Source organism: Labrus mixtus, chromosome 7 (assembly GCF_963584025.1).
Source record: "Labrus mixtus chromosome 7, fLabMix1.1, whole genome shotgun sequence".
Classification (NCBI taxonomy): Eukaryota; Metazoa; Chordata; class Actinopteri; order Labriformes; family Labridae; genus Labrus; species Labrus mixtus.
Genome location: NC_083618.1, coordinates 25972389 through 25988127, shown reverse-complemented (window position 1 = coordinate 25988127; position 15739 = coordinate 25972389). Strand labels below are relative to the sequence as shown.

Below are 15739 nucleotides of genomic sequence, written 5' to 3'. Positions count from 1 at the left end.
TAATAGACATCTTGCAAAATAAAGACAATCTTAGCTGTTACTGCCATTGGCAAAACCTTTACATATCATTACAATGACAGGTGGAAATGTTTCTTTGTTTTATATACCCAAACGCTGCTTTGCATCCTTCAGTGAGTGGTTATGACCCTGGCTCAGAGTAAGCAACATTAAAGAGTAAAAAAACCACATTATCAGCAGAAATAATCTTTATTTCTAACAAGGATAAACAGAAAGTCAGAGGGACACAAAATAGTGGTTGAGGCCATCTTCTGGTCCTGGCTGCAGATTGAGAGGGGGGGGGGGGGGGGGAGCTTGAGTCAGGATTTTGTAGTCAGCCCACATGAGCAGCAGATCAGAAGTTGAGGAATGTATGGCGGTCAGATAGTGCCTCTAAGAAAACAACAATATCAAGTTTGCTCATAACAAAGTGGTTAAATAACACTATCTCAATGCTTTTTATATGTTTGTATTGTCCTCAACAGGTTCTTTGTTAAAACAACGTGGTTAGGGTTTTAAATCATTTTTATTCTATTTTCTAAATAATATTAAACATTTTGCACATGTGCATGAAATTGCTGTCCACCTTGTCATGATGGGGGAACAGACCTTTCGCAGAAATGATCTAAGTCATGATGCGATCAGTGAAATAACCACCACCATTTAGTCTTTCTTCAATGGAGGTTGAGATAAAGTTCTGTAACATTTCAATTTTATTCATTTTTTTATTTTCATTCATGATGGCAAAGAGTTGAAGATTTCTGGATAATGAGAGGGCACAGGACACAGTGGTTAGTGTTAGTGTCTCTGGCCTGTTTTACATCGTTTTTATAGACATTTTCCTTTTATTCATTTGTTTTGACTTTCTATAGTTTCCTCACTTGCTTCTTGTTTCTGGTATGTTTGTTTTTGACTATGTGCCTCTATGTCCTTATATTTCAGATTGAAGTCCATTTTAACTCATGAAAAGCTTTGGGTTTTTTGCAGGGAATTTCCCCCCTAATGTCCTCTGGTGTAAAACATGATTCCTGAAGCAGCCTACTTAGATGGGAAAATTTCAGTATTTTTAAACTTTTAATCTTTTTGCCTTTATATTTTTTGGTAGGAAAGATGATAAAAGTGCACAACAAATTGTCTTAAGTGGGTCTTTTGAGTTTCACTGTAAAATGTTGCTTCAAAGATCATTTCAAATAGGCCTAGAAAAAAAAAGAAAAAAAAAGATCTTGTCTGTAGAGGTCAGCCTTGCACTCTTGGGTGTAGGCTGCAGCCAGCCTGAAATTTATTGCAGAAGAAGAAGTTAGGGGAAACCAAACATGGCAGAAAATGAGGAAGGTAGTTCTGTATTACAAGAATCTTCTAAAGATGAAACCTCTGAAAACTCCGCATCTCAATTCACACAGGACCTTAAAAGTGTCTTGGTTACCAGCGTTTTGAACCTTGAAATGCTCGACGTAGACCTCTACAGGTAACTGGCTCTAAGCTGTCACTTTACCCCTGCCATTGGTTTGGCACCTTATTGTTTATAGTCTATGGCTGGCACATGACTGGCTGTCCGATCCGAGTGCTTTAATTGTGAGTTGCATATCTCTAAATTACGTTTACGTCAAATTCAAAGCCATTATAAAGCCGGGTCATTGTCTTAAAAAGCTTCCATATGTTTGACTTAAATGTATGAAACACGACTCTCTTATTTCTACGTTCAATGTTAATTTGTCCCGCAGTGTTTTTAATCCAAAATTGAATCAATAGGTTCTTTATTGTCTAAATATTGCGTCATCCTGAGATGACAACTCCGAGACGTCGTTATGACGTCATCGTCATTGTTCGCAAACCTTTGACCTTTTCGAGGACGTCAAATAATTCATTCATTCCGGTGTTGTTCTTCTACAGTGTGTCCTTTTGAGGAAGCTATATCAGGAAGCTAATGGCAGAAACTTCACTAGTAGAACTAAATGAATGTGGCCTTGTTGGTATTTAGTGATAGCAACAATAAAGCAAAGAATCAGAATCGTTTTTTATTGCCAAGTACATTTACACATACAAGGAATCTGTCTTGGTGTGCAGTGAATGTTCCTATATTACTGCAGCTGCTACAGCTATTTGGCATTTTAAACTTTATATTGGTCTAAAAAGAAACTGCTTTCATATGTCTGAACACACATCAGGGTTTTGCAGAATACACTTATTGAATGAATGCATCATGCAACATTATCCTGAGTCTCACTTGTGTTCTTCTATGTTTACAGTGAAAGCGTTATGCAAAGATGGGAAAGTGAAGTAAACGATGAACTTGTCCTTCAAGTGTACTCTGTTGGATTAAAGACCTCTCAAAGGTTCTGTTGTATAGCTAAAAATTACAAATAGCTACTTGAATGCATCAATCAACTAGTGATGGGACCGATCGGATATAATATCGTTATCGGGTCCGATATTGAGGTACATATCTGATATCGTACCGATGGCGGCAATCAACGTCACAGATCAAGAAAGATGTTTGGGCAATTTAAACATTCTCAGCTCGCACAGTCTCGCTTTGAAGAAACTCAGACTGAACTGATACAAAATGATTATTCTTACAGTTCAGTTTAAAATATTTCATTTAAAGTTGTTGCTGCCATCACAAAGTTTTGAATAATTAGAATTTTTATGCATTTCAATATTTATTTTTGAATAAGAAATGCAATGCCAGGTTAACTACAGCTTTGTGTAACCCAACACATGATACCAACAACAATAAGAACACTAATAGTATGATTAAAAAAATGTCTGAATCAGTATCAGAATCAGAACTGAATAAAAGGGGATCGGTGCATCTCTACTTACAACATGACTTATAAAGCTACGTTAGCTGATATAGAGGATATACATTAACCTGAGTTCTTCTCTGTGTTTCCCACAGAGGGACACACCACTGGGTGCCTCGCGGTCAGCGTTTGTTTGGCGGTCAGATAGTTGGCCAGGCCCTCGTCGCTGCTGCCAAATCTGTCAACGATAACCTCTTTGCCCACTCTCTCCACTGCTACTTTGTCCGAGCGGGTAAGATGCAGCATCATTATGAAGGTGGTGGCACTAAAAGGCCGGCTCATCTTTGACACAATGGAGGCTCGAACATTATTCACAGTTACAGTAAACCTGTGCTTTACAACAAGCTGTATCAAATCTGTGAAATTTAAAGAGTGAATCGCAAATACCCTATAGATATTTAATAAAGCCCTCATCCTACATTCTCATAGTAAGTGAACAAAGCTTTTTCCCCTGCAGCTGTCTTTTGGGTGTTTTCCAGGGGACCCGAAGGTGCCGGTGCTGTACCAAGTGGAGCGCACAAGAGACGGTCGCAGTTTCACGGTGCGCTCCGTGAAGGCCATCCAGCACGGACAGCCTATCCTCATCTGCCAGGCCTCATTCCACACGCTGCAGCCGAGTCCCCTGCAGCACCAGTTCACCATGCCCGGGGTCCCTCAGCCTGAAGACCTCCTCACTGTAGAGGAGCTTATTCATCTTTATCTCAGGTAAGTCTCTGCTCAGAGATCCTCTCTGCCCTACTGCCGTCCTGCGACTATGACACAGATCGCCGTCTTTATCCAGCCTCGTGAATACTGCTTGTGTGTAGTTCCACTGGAGAATTGAACAGTGATTCATTAGAATTTTGACTTGGATCTTGGGAAGCTTCATTCTTCAAATATATACAATTTCTGTCATTACATTTGGCCAAATAACACTTGATGAATTGGCCCAAGTTACAATTCAGTCATGTAATCAAAATAGTTCTACAGACTACATAGGACAACACATTGACACGCAGATTGTACCAAACAATACATTTTTATGAAGCAACTCAATTCTGTTTGAAATCTTATCCTAATTATGATTTCCTTCTATTGTCTTGCAGCAAACCGGACATTGCAGACAATGCAAAACAAGGCCTTAACAAACTGCTGGCCAATGAGGTCCCTATTGAGGTCAAGCCGGTCAACCCACCGCACTTTTACAGACTCTCTGCAGCTGAGCCAAAGCAGCTGTTCTGGGTGCGAGCACGAGGACATATTGGTAAAATGCATTAATTGCACATCTGGACACACTGCAAAAAAAAAAAAAATGAATAGCACATATTGTAGAGTATCCTTAAAATATGAATCCCTTCACTTCCCATTTCACTCCACACTCCCTTCATACCACAACGCAGAAATATTACATTACATAATGACACTGACACCTTCCAACATACAAAATATCTTCACCCCACATATGTTCAAAAAACATGAGAATCTAGAGGCTTTGGGGACAAACTTTTTTGCCCTGACTTTCCTCACCGTTACCTTTACAGCTTTGACACACTTACCATATGATCAGATTGATCAAACTTGACCCCTGAAGTATCTAACGGCCTGCATTACAAGTTTCCCTTCTACCTCTTGATGGATCCTCAGCTCTGAGAGTAATATTTCCTCATGCAACAAGGCAGTTGGCATTTATGATGTATGATGCTGCATGATACAGTAAGCCTTGTGCTTCCTTGTGACTGCACCAGCAGCATGCCTAAACACAATATTACCATAACCTGCACACAGCAAGTGCAAACGGTGACTGCCATGCCTCACAGTTATTTTCCGAATCAAAGCATTTCTTATGTTTGCATACGTTAAAACATTAAGCTTGGTTTCTTGTATATGGTGTATCTGCAACAGTGAAAACAGTGTACTGAATACATCATGGATAAATATTCTCTTGATACTGAAATATATTTAACATTTAGTAGAGAACAACTTTAATACCAGGCTCATATTAAAACATGTATAAAATAAATTCAGTATAAAGTGTATGTATGTAGATGTGTAATTGTAAGCAGTATAACATTGTTTACTTGTGTGTTCATGCAGGTGAAGGAAACATGAAGCTGCATTGCTGTGTTGCTGCTTATGTGTCAGACTATGCTTTCCTGGGCACAGCGCTGCTGCCTTATCCCAACTACAGGGCCAAGTTCTCCGCTTCCCTGGACCACGCCATGTGGTTTCACAGCACTTTCCGCACAGACGAATGGATGCTATACGAGTGTGAGAGCCCATGGGCAGGTCAGTGTGTTGTACGCCTCCCATCTGCTTTACTTCATTTGTTCTGTGCGTCATAGCACCACTTCAAGAATTTGTCCACTTTAGGAATTTAAGACATAAATTGTGAACTTCCCATCAACTGAATCTGTAGGAATACAGATTCCATCTTTATTCAAGCTTTGATACAACTAACATGGGTGAGGGCCTTTTGGATTCTTGCTTTGAGCCTAATGGTGTCTGTGTTTTTTTATCCAATAGGGGGCAGCAGAGGGCTGGTTCAAGGCCGACTGTGGAGAAGAGATGGGGTGCTGGCTGCCTCATGTTCTCAGGAGGGTGTCCTGAGAGTGAAACCAGTCATGGAGCCTAGCAAACTATAAACACATTCCAAAAATGTATATTTTTTATAATTTATTTGTAAAACTAAGATTTTATTTTTGATTTAGTCATGCAAATCATAATTTAATAATATAACAATGATAGTTTTATTAAGATATATATGGACTTAATCAATTGTGAATGTTAGGATGAATGATTGCATGTTTTTTTAACAATATGAGAAAAAATATTGAATGCATCATTAACCCTTTCAATAAAGAGCTAATATTTAAGCCACACCAAATGGATTGAAATTGATGCTTTGATCTCACTTGTTTTGGATGAAACTCCACTAACATTGGCTTCATTATACACTATAATGACAAGATCACTTATCTGGCCACAAGTGTCTAATTACATGTATGACCTTTCCACATTCAGCCCCTCTCTTCCTAACTTCATTGTTGTCTCTGTCCAATAAGCAGACATGTAAACAAATGGCTTAGAAAGGTGTTCATTAAGTGCATCTCTTCCATAGACTATATCTAAAAACAGACATAAACGTTAAATCTAGTCCCTAGACTCATACCAGGGTGTACTACTATAAAAGCAGATACAGAGATACACAAATACAAAATTGGTACAAAGTCAACAATAAAACAGAAGAAATGCCGTTTATGAAATATTAAGTCCACCTGAGTACAAGAGACTAAACATTTTTATCTTGGTTTTTTCGTACTGAGGTGAAGAGCATCTGGGGCCTATTTCCTGAAGGGGGTTGAACAAACACTGGGCCTAACCCTGAACTTTGACCTGATTTACCCTCAAATAGGAAACTGATTTGAGTTAGTTTTATCAGGTCTAGGTAGGTTCACTCAGAGTTCAGCGCTAGACCTCTTTAAAGATCCAACATTAATGAAGCCCCAAAACTACGATTCACCATGGCAACAGGTCACAAATAGAGGTTGCCTAACTACCCTGCTCAAGCTGAAAATCCTGATTGCAGACAAATAATATGAGCAGAATTTAGAAAAAAAAAAGGCAACACTGCAATCCCTTCTATGTTGCTGAAGCAGTGTTGCTTTGTTTCTCTGATTTTCCTATCTGAGGGTAAAATCAAGACAAAGTTCAAAGGTTAGACAGACCCAGTGTTTGTTCAACCTCCTTCATAAAAGGGTACCCAGTTTCAGTGTGTCATAAACTGGAATGCAGTCTATTCATTTAATATTTAATTCCAAAAATATTTAAATATAAGAGGTTTAATCTGGGGGAATGGTATTAAAACTTAAAATTTATTTTCATTTAGACGCAATCTGAGCGGAGAGAAGCGGACTTGGATGCTGCTCAAACTGAAATATAAGAATATGGTTCAAACATGTAGGGTTTCGGCTTTATAGACCCATGGAGATAGCCTTCAATACTTTAAACATTTGATTAAGGCCTATTAAACAAAGTACATCATTCAGTGGCTATTTTAATGTAGGCTACATAAGCTTCATCCCCGACATAATGCTGGAGGTTTCACATGCATAAATGTCCTTTCACCTGTATACCGTTTAGTTCATTATTCACCACCCCGAAGAGGCAGAGCCGACCCTGAGTCTGATCAGGAAGCTCAAATGAGGAAGCTCATCTGAGACGGTCAAGCCTCACGACACAGGTGCAGTTACAAGATGTTAAGAGTGTTGTCTAGACTACTCTACATTTACACTTTCATGACATTCATTTACAGGGTGGTGCAGTGGTTAGCGCTGTTGCCTCGAAGCGAGGAGGTTCCTGGTACTCCAGCTTCCTCCCACGGCCCAAAGACATGCTCGTTAGGTCAATTGATGACTCTAAATTGTCCGTAGGTGTGAGTGTGGTTGTCTTTCAGCCCTGTGATTGACTAACGAACAATCCAGGGTGTACCCCTCTCGCCCCGATGACAAGTGGGATCAGCTGCAGGCCCCCGCAACTCCAAACGGGAAAAAGCAGTAAAGATAATGGATGGACATTCATTTTGTTATGATTTGGCACTATACAAATACAAATGAAAGGATTGATGTAATAGGCACGTTTATTTTCCTAACAGATTCTGATGATAGTTGAAATACAGTGAAACATAAAACACTCATTTTAACAGGATCGAGAGGATGATGAGGACACATTTTCTGATTTTCCACATGAGGGATCCAGAGAGGCCTACAGATTCTTAATATTAGGTTACTGACTTAATTCTTTACATCCTTGTGTGGAGTAATGAAGCCTACATTAAAGTACAATATGAACAGACATCCATATCCTTTTTAACAGCGGGCCATCAAATTCCACAGCACAGAAGAAAACAGTAATATTTACAATAAATGCCAGAGGCTAATTCTGCATGTCAAACCATATATTTGACGTCATCCCTTTATTTTCCCAGTTACCCCTAAAGGAATTGTACAGAATGCATCTCACCAAAAAGATAGAATAAAGAAATGGTGTACTTGGACCACCGAATTCAGAAGGCAGATCTCGACATTGAAATAGAGAGAAATTAGTTAGAGGTGCGTGCATTGTCACAGGTGAATTCTGTGAAGTATTGGAACATAAAAACAATGTTTTATTTGTAGGAAATAAAGACTCATTCATCTTTATTTGACTGATCTGGCTGGTTGTTCGGGTGGCTTAAATCAGAGAAAAGCTTCTGGCATATTATGTCTCTGACTGCTCTTCCATCCTGTGTATCTTCAGGGCGGACGTGGTCTTCAGTAGGGTCCTCAATTTGTACGGCCGGGTGTTGCTCTCCTCTAATCGTGGCAATATTATGGAGAACAACACATGCCGCAATAATGTCACAGGCCCTCGTAGGATTGGTTACCCTGAGGTGGCGTAGGCACTTGAAACGGGCTTTCAGCAGGCCTATGGTCTTGTCCACCTGGGCTCTCGTCCTGCTGTGGGCCTCATTAAAGTTCTGCTGGGGGCCTGGCTCGGGGTCAGGGTAAGGGGTCAGCAGAGTTGGCTGGCATGGGTAACCCCTGTCACCCAGCAGAAGGCCATCAAACTCACCTGGAATGTATAGTGTGGAGGGATACAAATGAATTATATAAAGCTTTCAATATTCAATATTTAAAAGGCTACTTGCCATTTTCCATCCTTTTGCTCAACGTAGACTCTTGAAATATCCGAGAGGCATGCACAGCTCCAGGCCACTTGGCCTCCAAGTTAGTGATGATGTGGGCAGCGTCACTTATGATCTTGGCAGTGCAGAGAATTAGAGATGTTAGTTTGCAGTATTGTGATGCCATCTTTGACATTTTTTGACACCGTAGTTAATCTACCTGCACATTAATGCTGTGGCTGGACTTCCCGTTCAGATAATCCGCTTCATTTTCTGAAGGAGCAGTGATGGGAATGTGAGTGGCATCGATGCAGCCAATCACGTTGGGAAATCCTTTGAAGAAACAAAAAAATCAAATTACTTATCCTAGTCAGAGGTCACAGCACCACGTCGTCAACAGAATATTGATCATTAATGCAAATTGGTTTCTTCATTTACCTGCAATACTGAGGAACTCCTCTTTGATAGCTTTCACTGGTTTGTGCCCAGGAAACGCTACAAAACTGTTTAAAAGGCTTTTCAGAGCGAGGCAAACTTTCCTCACGGATCTGCTTACCGTGGCCTTACTGATGTGCTCAGCGTCGCCGATGTTGTACAGAAAACTCCCGTTTGCAAAAAAACGCAGGGCGACACAGAGAATCTGCTCGGATGTCAGAGCACGTCCACGGCGGGTGACGTTGGCGATGCGAGGCTTGAGAAGATTGTGGAGATACGAAATGGAGTTCGATGAGAAACGGTAACGCTCAAACAGGTCGTCATCTGGAAACGATAAAACATCCAGTCGGGGCCTCAGAATCCTCTCCCTGCGTAAACGTAGCTCCCTGCGGAGCAACGCGGCTCCTTCGTCGACGGGGTCCTCCAGAAAAGGACACGCCATGGTCGAAGACGTTTTGTGTTAGGCTATTTTTGCCTCAAAGACAGCTGAACTAATGAAATGAGGAGATGAAACCGCGTTCAGGCTGTGCAAATGACAGGAGAATAAGGGGTTCATTGATGAAAACCTGCTCCTGAACAGGTTGAGTTCACAGAATCAGAGCTCAAGTAACCTCTCTCTCTGGGAACAGGCTTGAGTTACCCCTCCTCTTCCTCGGGTTTGAGTTACCTCCCTTTCAGTAACGGAAAACCCAGAGTTTCCCTCATGTCAGGGTCTCGGTGACACTTCCCTATTATTAGTTTAAACTAAGAATCAAGCATTCAGACTATCATGTTTGTCCTTCAAGGTGAACATCAGTGCAGGTGCATATCTGTGTGTGGCTTAAAACAGCCTGCAACATGTAACAAAAAAGGTGAATGTAACAAAAGTGCAATCAACAAATCTTAAAGTTGTCTACTTTCCTTCCCACTGGTTAAAGGCTTCAGCCCCTTCTTGCCTCATCAAGGGTCCTGCACAGTTACCAAGGCAAGACCCCACGTCAGTAACATCCACCTAATAAAAGTGCAGAAAGAGGACTATCTGAGGGTCGTGGTTGTTCTGTCCTAATCCTTCCTCATGAACTCTGATTCACACTTTACCACATGACATTTGAGGTAAAAGGAAAATGTGTGAGTAAAATACATATTTGCATGGACACTTTCTGACACTTCAACCACACCCGCGGCTCTGTTATGTTGTGTGGGCTGGGTTTACCGTCCGGGCGATTCCCTGGCACCTTGTGGATGAGTTCCGCTTTTTTTTCGTTCCACTTTATAGTGTTATTAACTGCGTTTTCTTATCTTAATAATCGGCATCAAAAAAAAAAATCTGAATAATGGGTGAAATTAATCGCGTAACTCCGCTTTTCCATGAATCCGTATAATTTTCCTACTTAGCGTTGCACCACTTGGTTGCTATGCGGTTTAGCGCCCTTGGTTACCGTTCGTTCTTTACCCAGCATGCATCATTTCTAGGGGCGCTAGTGAAGTAACTAAGGCAACGTCAAGCCAATTTGTAACTTTTAATACACATAAAGCACAGCGTTACAGTCGGACGTTAATGTTTTGTTGATAGTGTAACAGTCTAACCCTTTATCTTTAATCAAAAAAAAGTAGTTTAGCTAAAAACAATAATGTCGAGTATCGGACCATAAGGTGGGTAACATCTGCATGTAGCTAACTTAAGCTAACACAGCTCGAAGGTGTAATGTGAACCAGGGAATCAAATAAGAGTCTTCTTTGTTGAGCCTACATCAAATTAAGGATGGAGAAGGAACAGCACAACACTGTGGTCTTCAATTGTTCCAAAAGAGAGCTGTTCACTGCGAACAATGGGTATAAATCCATGCAGAAAAGACTCAGAGCTCAGTGGAAAATACAAAGGTAAGTGATGTTTATCCCTGCACTCATGTTCACTTCATGTGTCTGTTTACTCGCCGTTATATTGTTTAGTTTCTGCTTATAATATGTCTACACTCATGCACTTTAACTTATGTCAATACTGTCCATTTACAACTCTGTTTTTGCACATTTACATTCAATCTTTCATATTTAATTTACAACCATTTACAACTCTGTTTTTGCACATTTACATTCAATCTTTCATATTTAATTTACAACCATTTACTACTCTGTTTTTGCACATTTACATTTAATCTTTCATATTTAATTTACAACCATTTACAACTCTGTTTTTGCACATTTACATTTAATCTTTCATATTTAATCTTCCTATTTAATAATAATAATAATAATAAATTAGATTTATATCGCACTTTTCTAAATACTCAAAGACGCTTTGACAGGAAACAAAAAAAAAAAAGAGAATAATACAAAATAGAAATAGTGTCAAGGGAAGAGGATGAGAGTCAGTGGTTGTAGGCGGTGATGAAAAGGTGAGTTTTGAGGGATTTCTTGTAGGAAGTGAGTGTGGGGGAGTCTCTGATGTTTTTAGGGAGAGAGTTCCAGAGGGTGGGAGCTGCAATGGAGAAGGCCCTGTCCCCCCAGGACCGAAGGTTGGTCCTGGGGGGACAGGAGGTTTGCATCCGCAGACCTAAGAGTGCGGGTGGGAGTGTGTCGGTGGAGGAGGTGAGACACGTAGGGGGGAGCCAGGTTGTGGAGGGCTTTGTAGGTGAGGATGAGGAGTTTAAGACTTTAATACTAGTAGTGCTTAGTTAAATCCTGTTTGTATATATTCACATTCTTATTTTTGATATATTTTAGTACTTATTTACTTTGTAGTTAATATTATATTGTGTTTAGATTTGCTAATATTGTGTTTTTTGCTCATATTGTGTGTTGGATAACCTGCTGCTGTAACGCCACAATTTCCCAGTTTGGGATCAATAAAGTAATTCTATTCTATTATGTGTTAATAACAAATGTGATGTCTATGTGTAGCTCCTTTGCCTTGACTTTTTTTTCCCACACATATCAGAAATATTTTTTGAGAAAAACCTAATTTGCAAAATAAGTGCTGTCTGCCCTAGCATGAAGGAGGAGCTGTCTTTGGAGAGGCTGAAGGGTGTCAAGTTGTGGATATCTGCTGGTCCTAGGGAGAAGTTCACAGCATCAGAGGTGATTTGTCAAAATCTTTGCATTTTGAAGGTGATGGAAAAAAATAATTAAATATGAGTTGTTGAAATCCATTTACCAACACCAGGTGTGGGAAACTGGAAGTAATTAATACATCAGCCACATCAAAATGTACTTTTAGTCTGCTGTTTCTCGATTCTTAACTCGGGTCTCATCATTTGATTTCAGCTGGAAGTTCTGAAGCATTTTCTGGATGGAGGAGGAAACGTCCTGGTCATGCTTGGTGAAGGAGGAGAAATGAAATATGACACCAATATCAACTTTCTCCTGGAGGAATTTGGGATAATGGTCAACAATGGTAAATATTACAAGGGGTTGAAATGCATTTGATATAATCAGTTTACTTGGTTTTTTCATTTAAATGTTTTAAATTATGTGCTGTTTTTTTTTTTTTTTCTCTGTCCCTACTTTAGACGCTGTTGTGAGAAATGTGTACTACAAATACTTCCATCCTAAGGAGGCACTTGTATCCAATGGCGTATTGAACAGGTCTGTTTTTTACAGCATAACAATGTTTGATGCTCTTTTAAATGTCTTGTTCTAATAAATGCACAATTTAACTCTTAAACAATATTCTGCCTCTTCTCTTGCTTAGAGAGATTAGTCGGGCTGCTGGTAAAGTGGTCACTGGGATCATTGAAGATGAGAATGTTGGAAACAATGCACAGTAAAAGATTTACATTCCTTCCTACGAAATAAAGTCCAGTGTGTACATAGTGCTTCAAGAGTTTAATGAGGTCTGTTCTGTCTTTTATTGTACAGGGCTCTTACATTTGTGTACCCGTATGGTGCCACCCTGAGTGTGATAAAGCCTGCTGTGGCTGTTCTTTCAACTGGCTCAGTCTGCTTCCCCCTTAATAGGCCCGTCATGGCATTCCATCAAGGAAAGGTAGGTTTCAAACTCATTCACGAACCACAAAATACAGTGTTTGAACTTTAACTGAAAAGTTTTCTTGTGATGTATAAAGGAGGCCGGACAACTGGTGGTGTCTGGTTCCTGCCACATGTTCAGTGACCAATACATAGACAAAGAGGAGAACAGCAAAATCCTAGTGAGTCCAGTTGAACTTTTTTTTAGGCAACTTACATGTCAGAAAGATTGAGTTTAAGCATCAATTTATATGCACAAATAAAGGCTGTTGTACTTTTTTATCCCAGGATGTTGTGCTCCAGTGGCTCATGACTGATAATATTCAGCTGAATCAGATCGATGCTGAAGACCCAGAGGTGAGGACAAATACTTGACATTTAGTGTATTGCCATATTGTCTTTCATAGTAGCTGACAACCATCCTGTCCTTTGTCCCCTAGATCACAGATTACACCATGTTGCCAGACACAGGGTGCTTGTCCGAACAGCTCAGAGTTTGCTTGCAGGAGGGTGATGAAAACCCCAGGGACTTCACCTCTCTCTTTGATATGACTTTGTTTAATCTGTCCACTGACACTTTACCCCAAGTCATCAGGTGAGAATGCAAAATACTCATTTGAATGTTATCCTTTTGGGACAGTTTTTTTATTTTTATCTGGCATACGAAATACTTTTTTTTTTTGCAGCGCTTACAAGCAGCTTAACGTCAAAGACGAACCACTTCAGCTTATCACACCACAGTTTGAGACCCCTCTGCCACAGCTTCAACCTTCTGTAAGTTTAATTACCCCATTGTTGTCCCAGCTGATGTACATCCATCCCTGAAAGTCATTCATTTCAGGAGTAGTATTTAACAGATATTTTATAGAACAAACGGTTTGCTTTAGACGGACATTGTAAAAGGCAGGAGTTTATTTTGTGTTTTCTAGGTGTTTCCACCTGCCTTAAGTGATTTGCCTCCACCCATGCTGGACCTGTTCGATCTAGATGAAACATTCTCTTCTGAGAAAGTGCGCCTGGCACAGCTCACCAATAAATGCAAGTTCTTTACCAAGCTACATCAAAGATTTGATTATGATTGACTATTTGTAATCTTATTTTAAATAAACTGTTCTCACTCACAGGTACAGATGATGATCTTGAATTCTATGTGCGGAAATGTGGCGAAATTCTTGGGGTGACTCCGAAGTTGGATAAAGATCAGAGGGATGCCAAACATATCTTGGAACACATTTTCTTCCAGGTTGTTGAGTTCAAGAAACTAAATCAGGTAAGGTAATCTTTAAAATTCTGTACGAGGCAATGTATTATTTGTTTTCTACATAGCCTTATAACTCATTTTTACTTTTCAGGAGCATGACCTGGAAACAGAGGAACCCTTCTCTCCATTGTGATTGGATTCATCTAACTTGTTTAAGACTCAACTCTTCCTGTTCATCTGAAATGTACTGTGACACAGCAGACAGAAGTCTTAAGTAAAAGAAGGAAAAGGAACTTTCATCAGACTCTAATGTGGTGACTAACAACAGTTTATGACAAATATTTTCATACCTTTCTATTGTACTTCACTCACAAAATGTTAAACACACTCCAGGAAATAGTCAGATACTTTATTTATATATTTAAAGCTTAAACATGTTTTAAAATTACACACAGATCTTGCATGAAACCTTACACATGGATCCTGTAAATAAAAAAAACCAAGAAGTATGTTAACATGAATTTGCAGAATGATTATTAAAAAGAAAAAAGATACAAAATTGAGCTTTTACCTTCACATGTGCTTTTAAATTTTACTTGGATTTGTCCTTGATGCAGAAGCAGACAAATCTGAGAGATGTTCTTTGCCAGGTCAGGGAGAAACTTCAGCTTGTGAATGTTGTGTAGACTGGAGTTTTGGACTCCTGGTTTGCTCCAGAGCACTGGACTCCATGGGTGGCTTGGGGCTGTTATTCTCTGGTTTAATCAAAGACACATCCCATGACATTTGAGAGGAAGTGAATTCACTATACGACTGGTCAGAACAAGCGGCCTTTTTTGTCTTTTGAAGGAGCACGTGGGGAGTGGAGGACTTTGCCTGTAAAGGTATGCCCAGGTGACAGTTGTCAGTTTCTTGAGTGCTGTTAACTGAAAAGGCCTGGGATGGAGAAATGGGCTCCGTCAACAGGCAGACAGAAGCCAAGATAGACAGCCGGGGGTCAAAGCCATCAGCCATCGTCTCATTCGATACTCTTGACATAGACAATTGTTCCAGCGACAAAGCAGACACCCAACTCTGTTCCTCCAAAAACCTCCTGTCAAGCTCCGATGGAGATGAACACTCAAAGCTTTTCATATCTAGGAAGTAAAATGTAAAAATGGCACTTAAAACCACATCATCTGGTTAGAGAAAATGCTTTCAAATAAAAACATTATTCCTACCTTTACCAAAAAAAGCCTTCTCCATTGTCTTCATAGGCCAGTGAGTCTGAACTGAGCTCCAGGTGGAATTTCACAGCACAAGATCTTTGCTAATTGATGCAGCTGGTGGCTGAGCTGGTCATCAGTTGAAGAGGAGGTGGGTGTGGGGGAATCCAGTACAAGTCCTGGTAATTTTAGTTGCGGTCACTTTAAATATTTAAAAAGGAGAATTAAAGTGAAATGCAATGTTTACTGACATGTCATTTTAAGTTATATGTTTTTATCCTATTGCTTTTAAACAATAAAACGTATATTATAAATATGTTTTATTCTATGTGTAATTGATTTGGGCAGGAAAAAGCTTTAAAACCCTTTATTTAACCAGATAAAGAACCCATTGAGATCAGGATCTCTTTCACAAGGGTGACCTGGCCAAGAGGTCAGCAGCACATGTCAAAAGAACAGTTACAATTAAGTGAGTGTTTTCAATAATAATATATAATATATTAACTGTTTAATG

The 15739-nt window shown here is 39.8% G+C and overlaps 3 protein-coding genes and 1 long non-coding RNA gene across 4 annotated transcripts; 2 read left to right on the top strand and 2 right to left on the bottom strand.

Moving 5' to 3' along the window:
* The first annotated feature begins 1268 nt into the window (after positions 1-1268).
* Positions 1269-5686, top strand: acot8 (acyl-CoA thioesterase 8). The gene is made up of 6 exons (XM_061041406.1): positions 1269-1462; positions 2897-3033; positions 3281-3506; positions 3887-4044; positions 4875-5066; positions 5304-5686. Exons 1-6 carry the CDS (start codon positions 1311-1313, stop codon positions 5420-5422), a joined length of 984 nt encoding a protein of 327 aa, XP_060897389.1. The 5' UTR covers positions 1269-1310; the 3' UTR covers positions 5423-5686.
* Positions 5687-7962: 2276 nt separating this feature from the next.
* LOC132977045 (putative nuclease HARBI1) lies at positions 7963-9434 on the bottom strand. The gene is made up of 4 exons (XM_061041405.1): positions 8881-9434; positions 8663-8775; positions 8467-8578; positions 7963-8390 (listed from the first exon to the last, which is right to left on the bottom strand). The coding sequence occupies exons 1-4, from the start codon at positions 9317-9319 to the stop codon at positions 7966-7968; spliced, it is 1089 nt and encodes a 362-aa protein (XP_060897388.1). The 5' UTR covers positions 9320-9434; the 3' UTR covers positions 7963-7965.
* Positions 9435-10312: 878 nt separating this feature from the next.
* ift52 (intraflagellar transport 52 homolog (Chlamydomonas)) lies at positions 10313-14579 on the top strand. The gene is made up of 13 exons (XM_061041404.1): positions 10313-10737; positions 11844-11931; positions 12118-12247; positions 12363-12438; positions 12545-12616; positions 12712-12838; positions 12918-13001; positions 13108-13176; positions 13260-13414; positions 13506-13593; positions 13749-13857; positions 13944-14089; positions 14172-14579. Exons 1-13 carry the CDS (start codon positions 10619-10621, stop codon positions 14211-14213), a joined length of 1305 nt encoding a protein of 434 aa, XP_060897387.1. The 5' UTR covers positions 10313-10618; the 3' UTR covers positions 14214-14579.
* On the bottom strand, positions 14417-15416 carry LOC132977044 (uncharacterized). Its single transcript, XR_009673763.1, has 3 exons — positions 15241-15416; positions 14617-15156; positions 14417-14503 (listed from the first exon to the last, which is right to left on the bottom strand). It is a non-coding gene; the product is annotated as an uncharacterized LOC132977044 (long non-coding RNA).
* Positions 15417-15739: the final 323 nt, after the last annotated feature.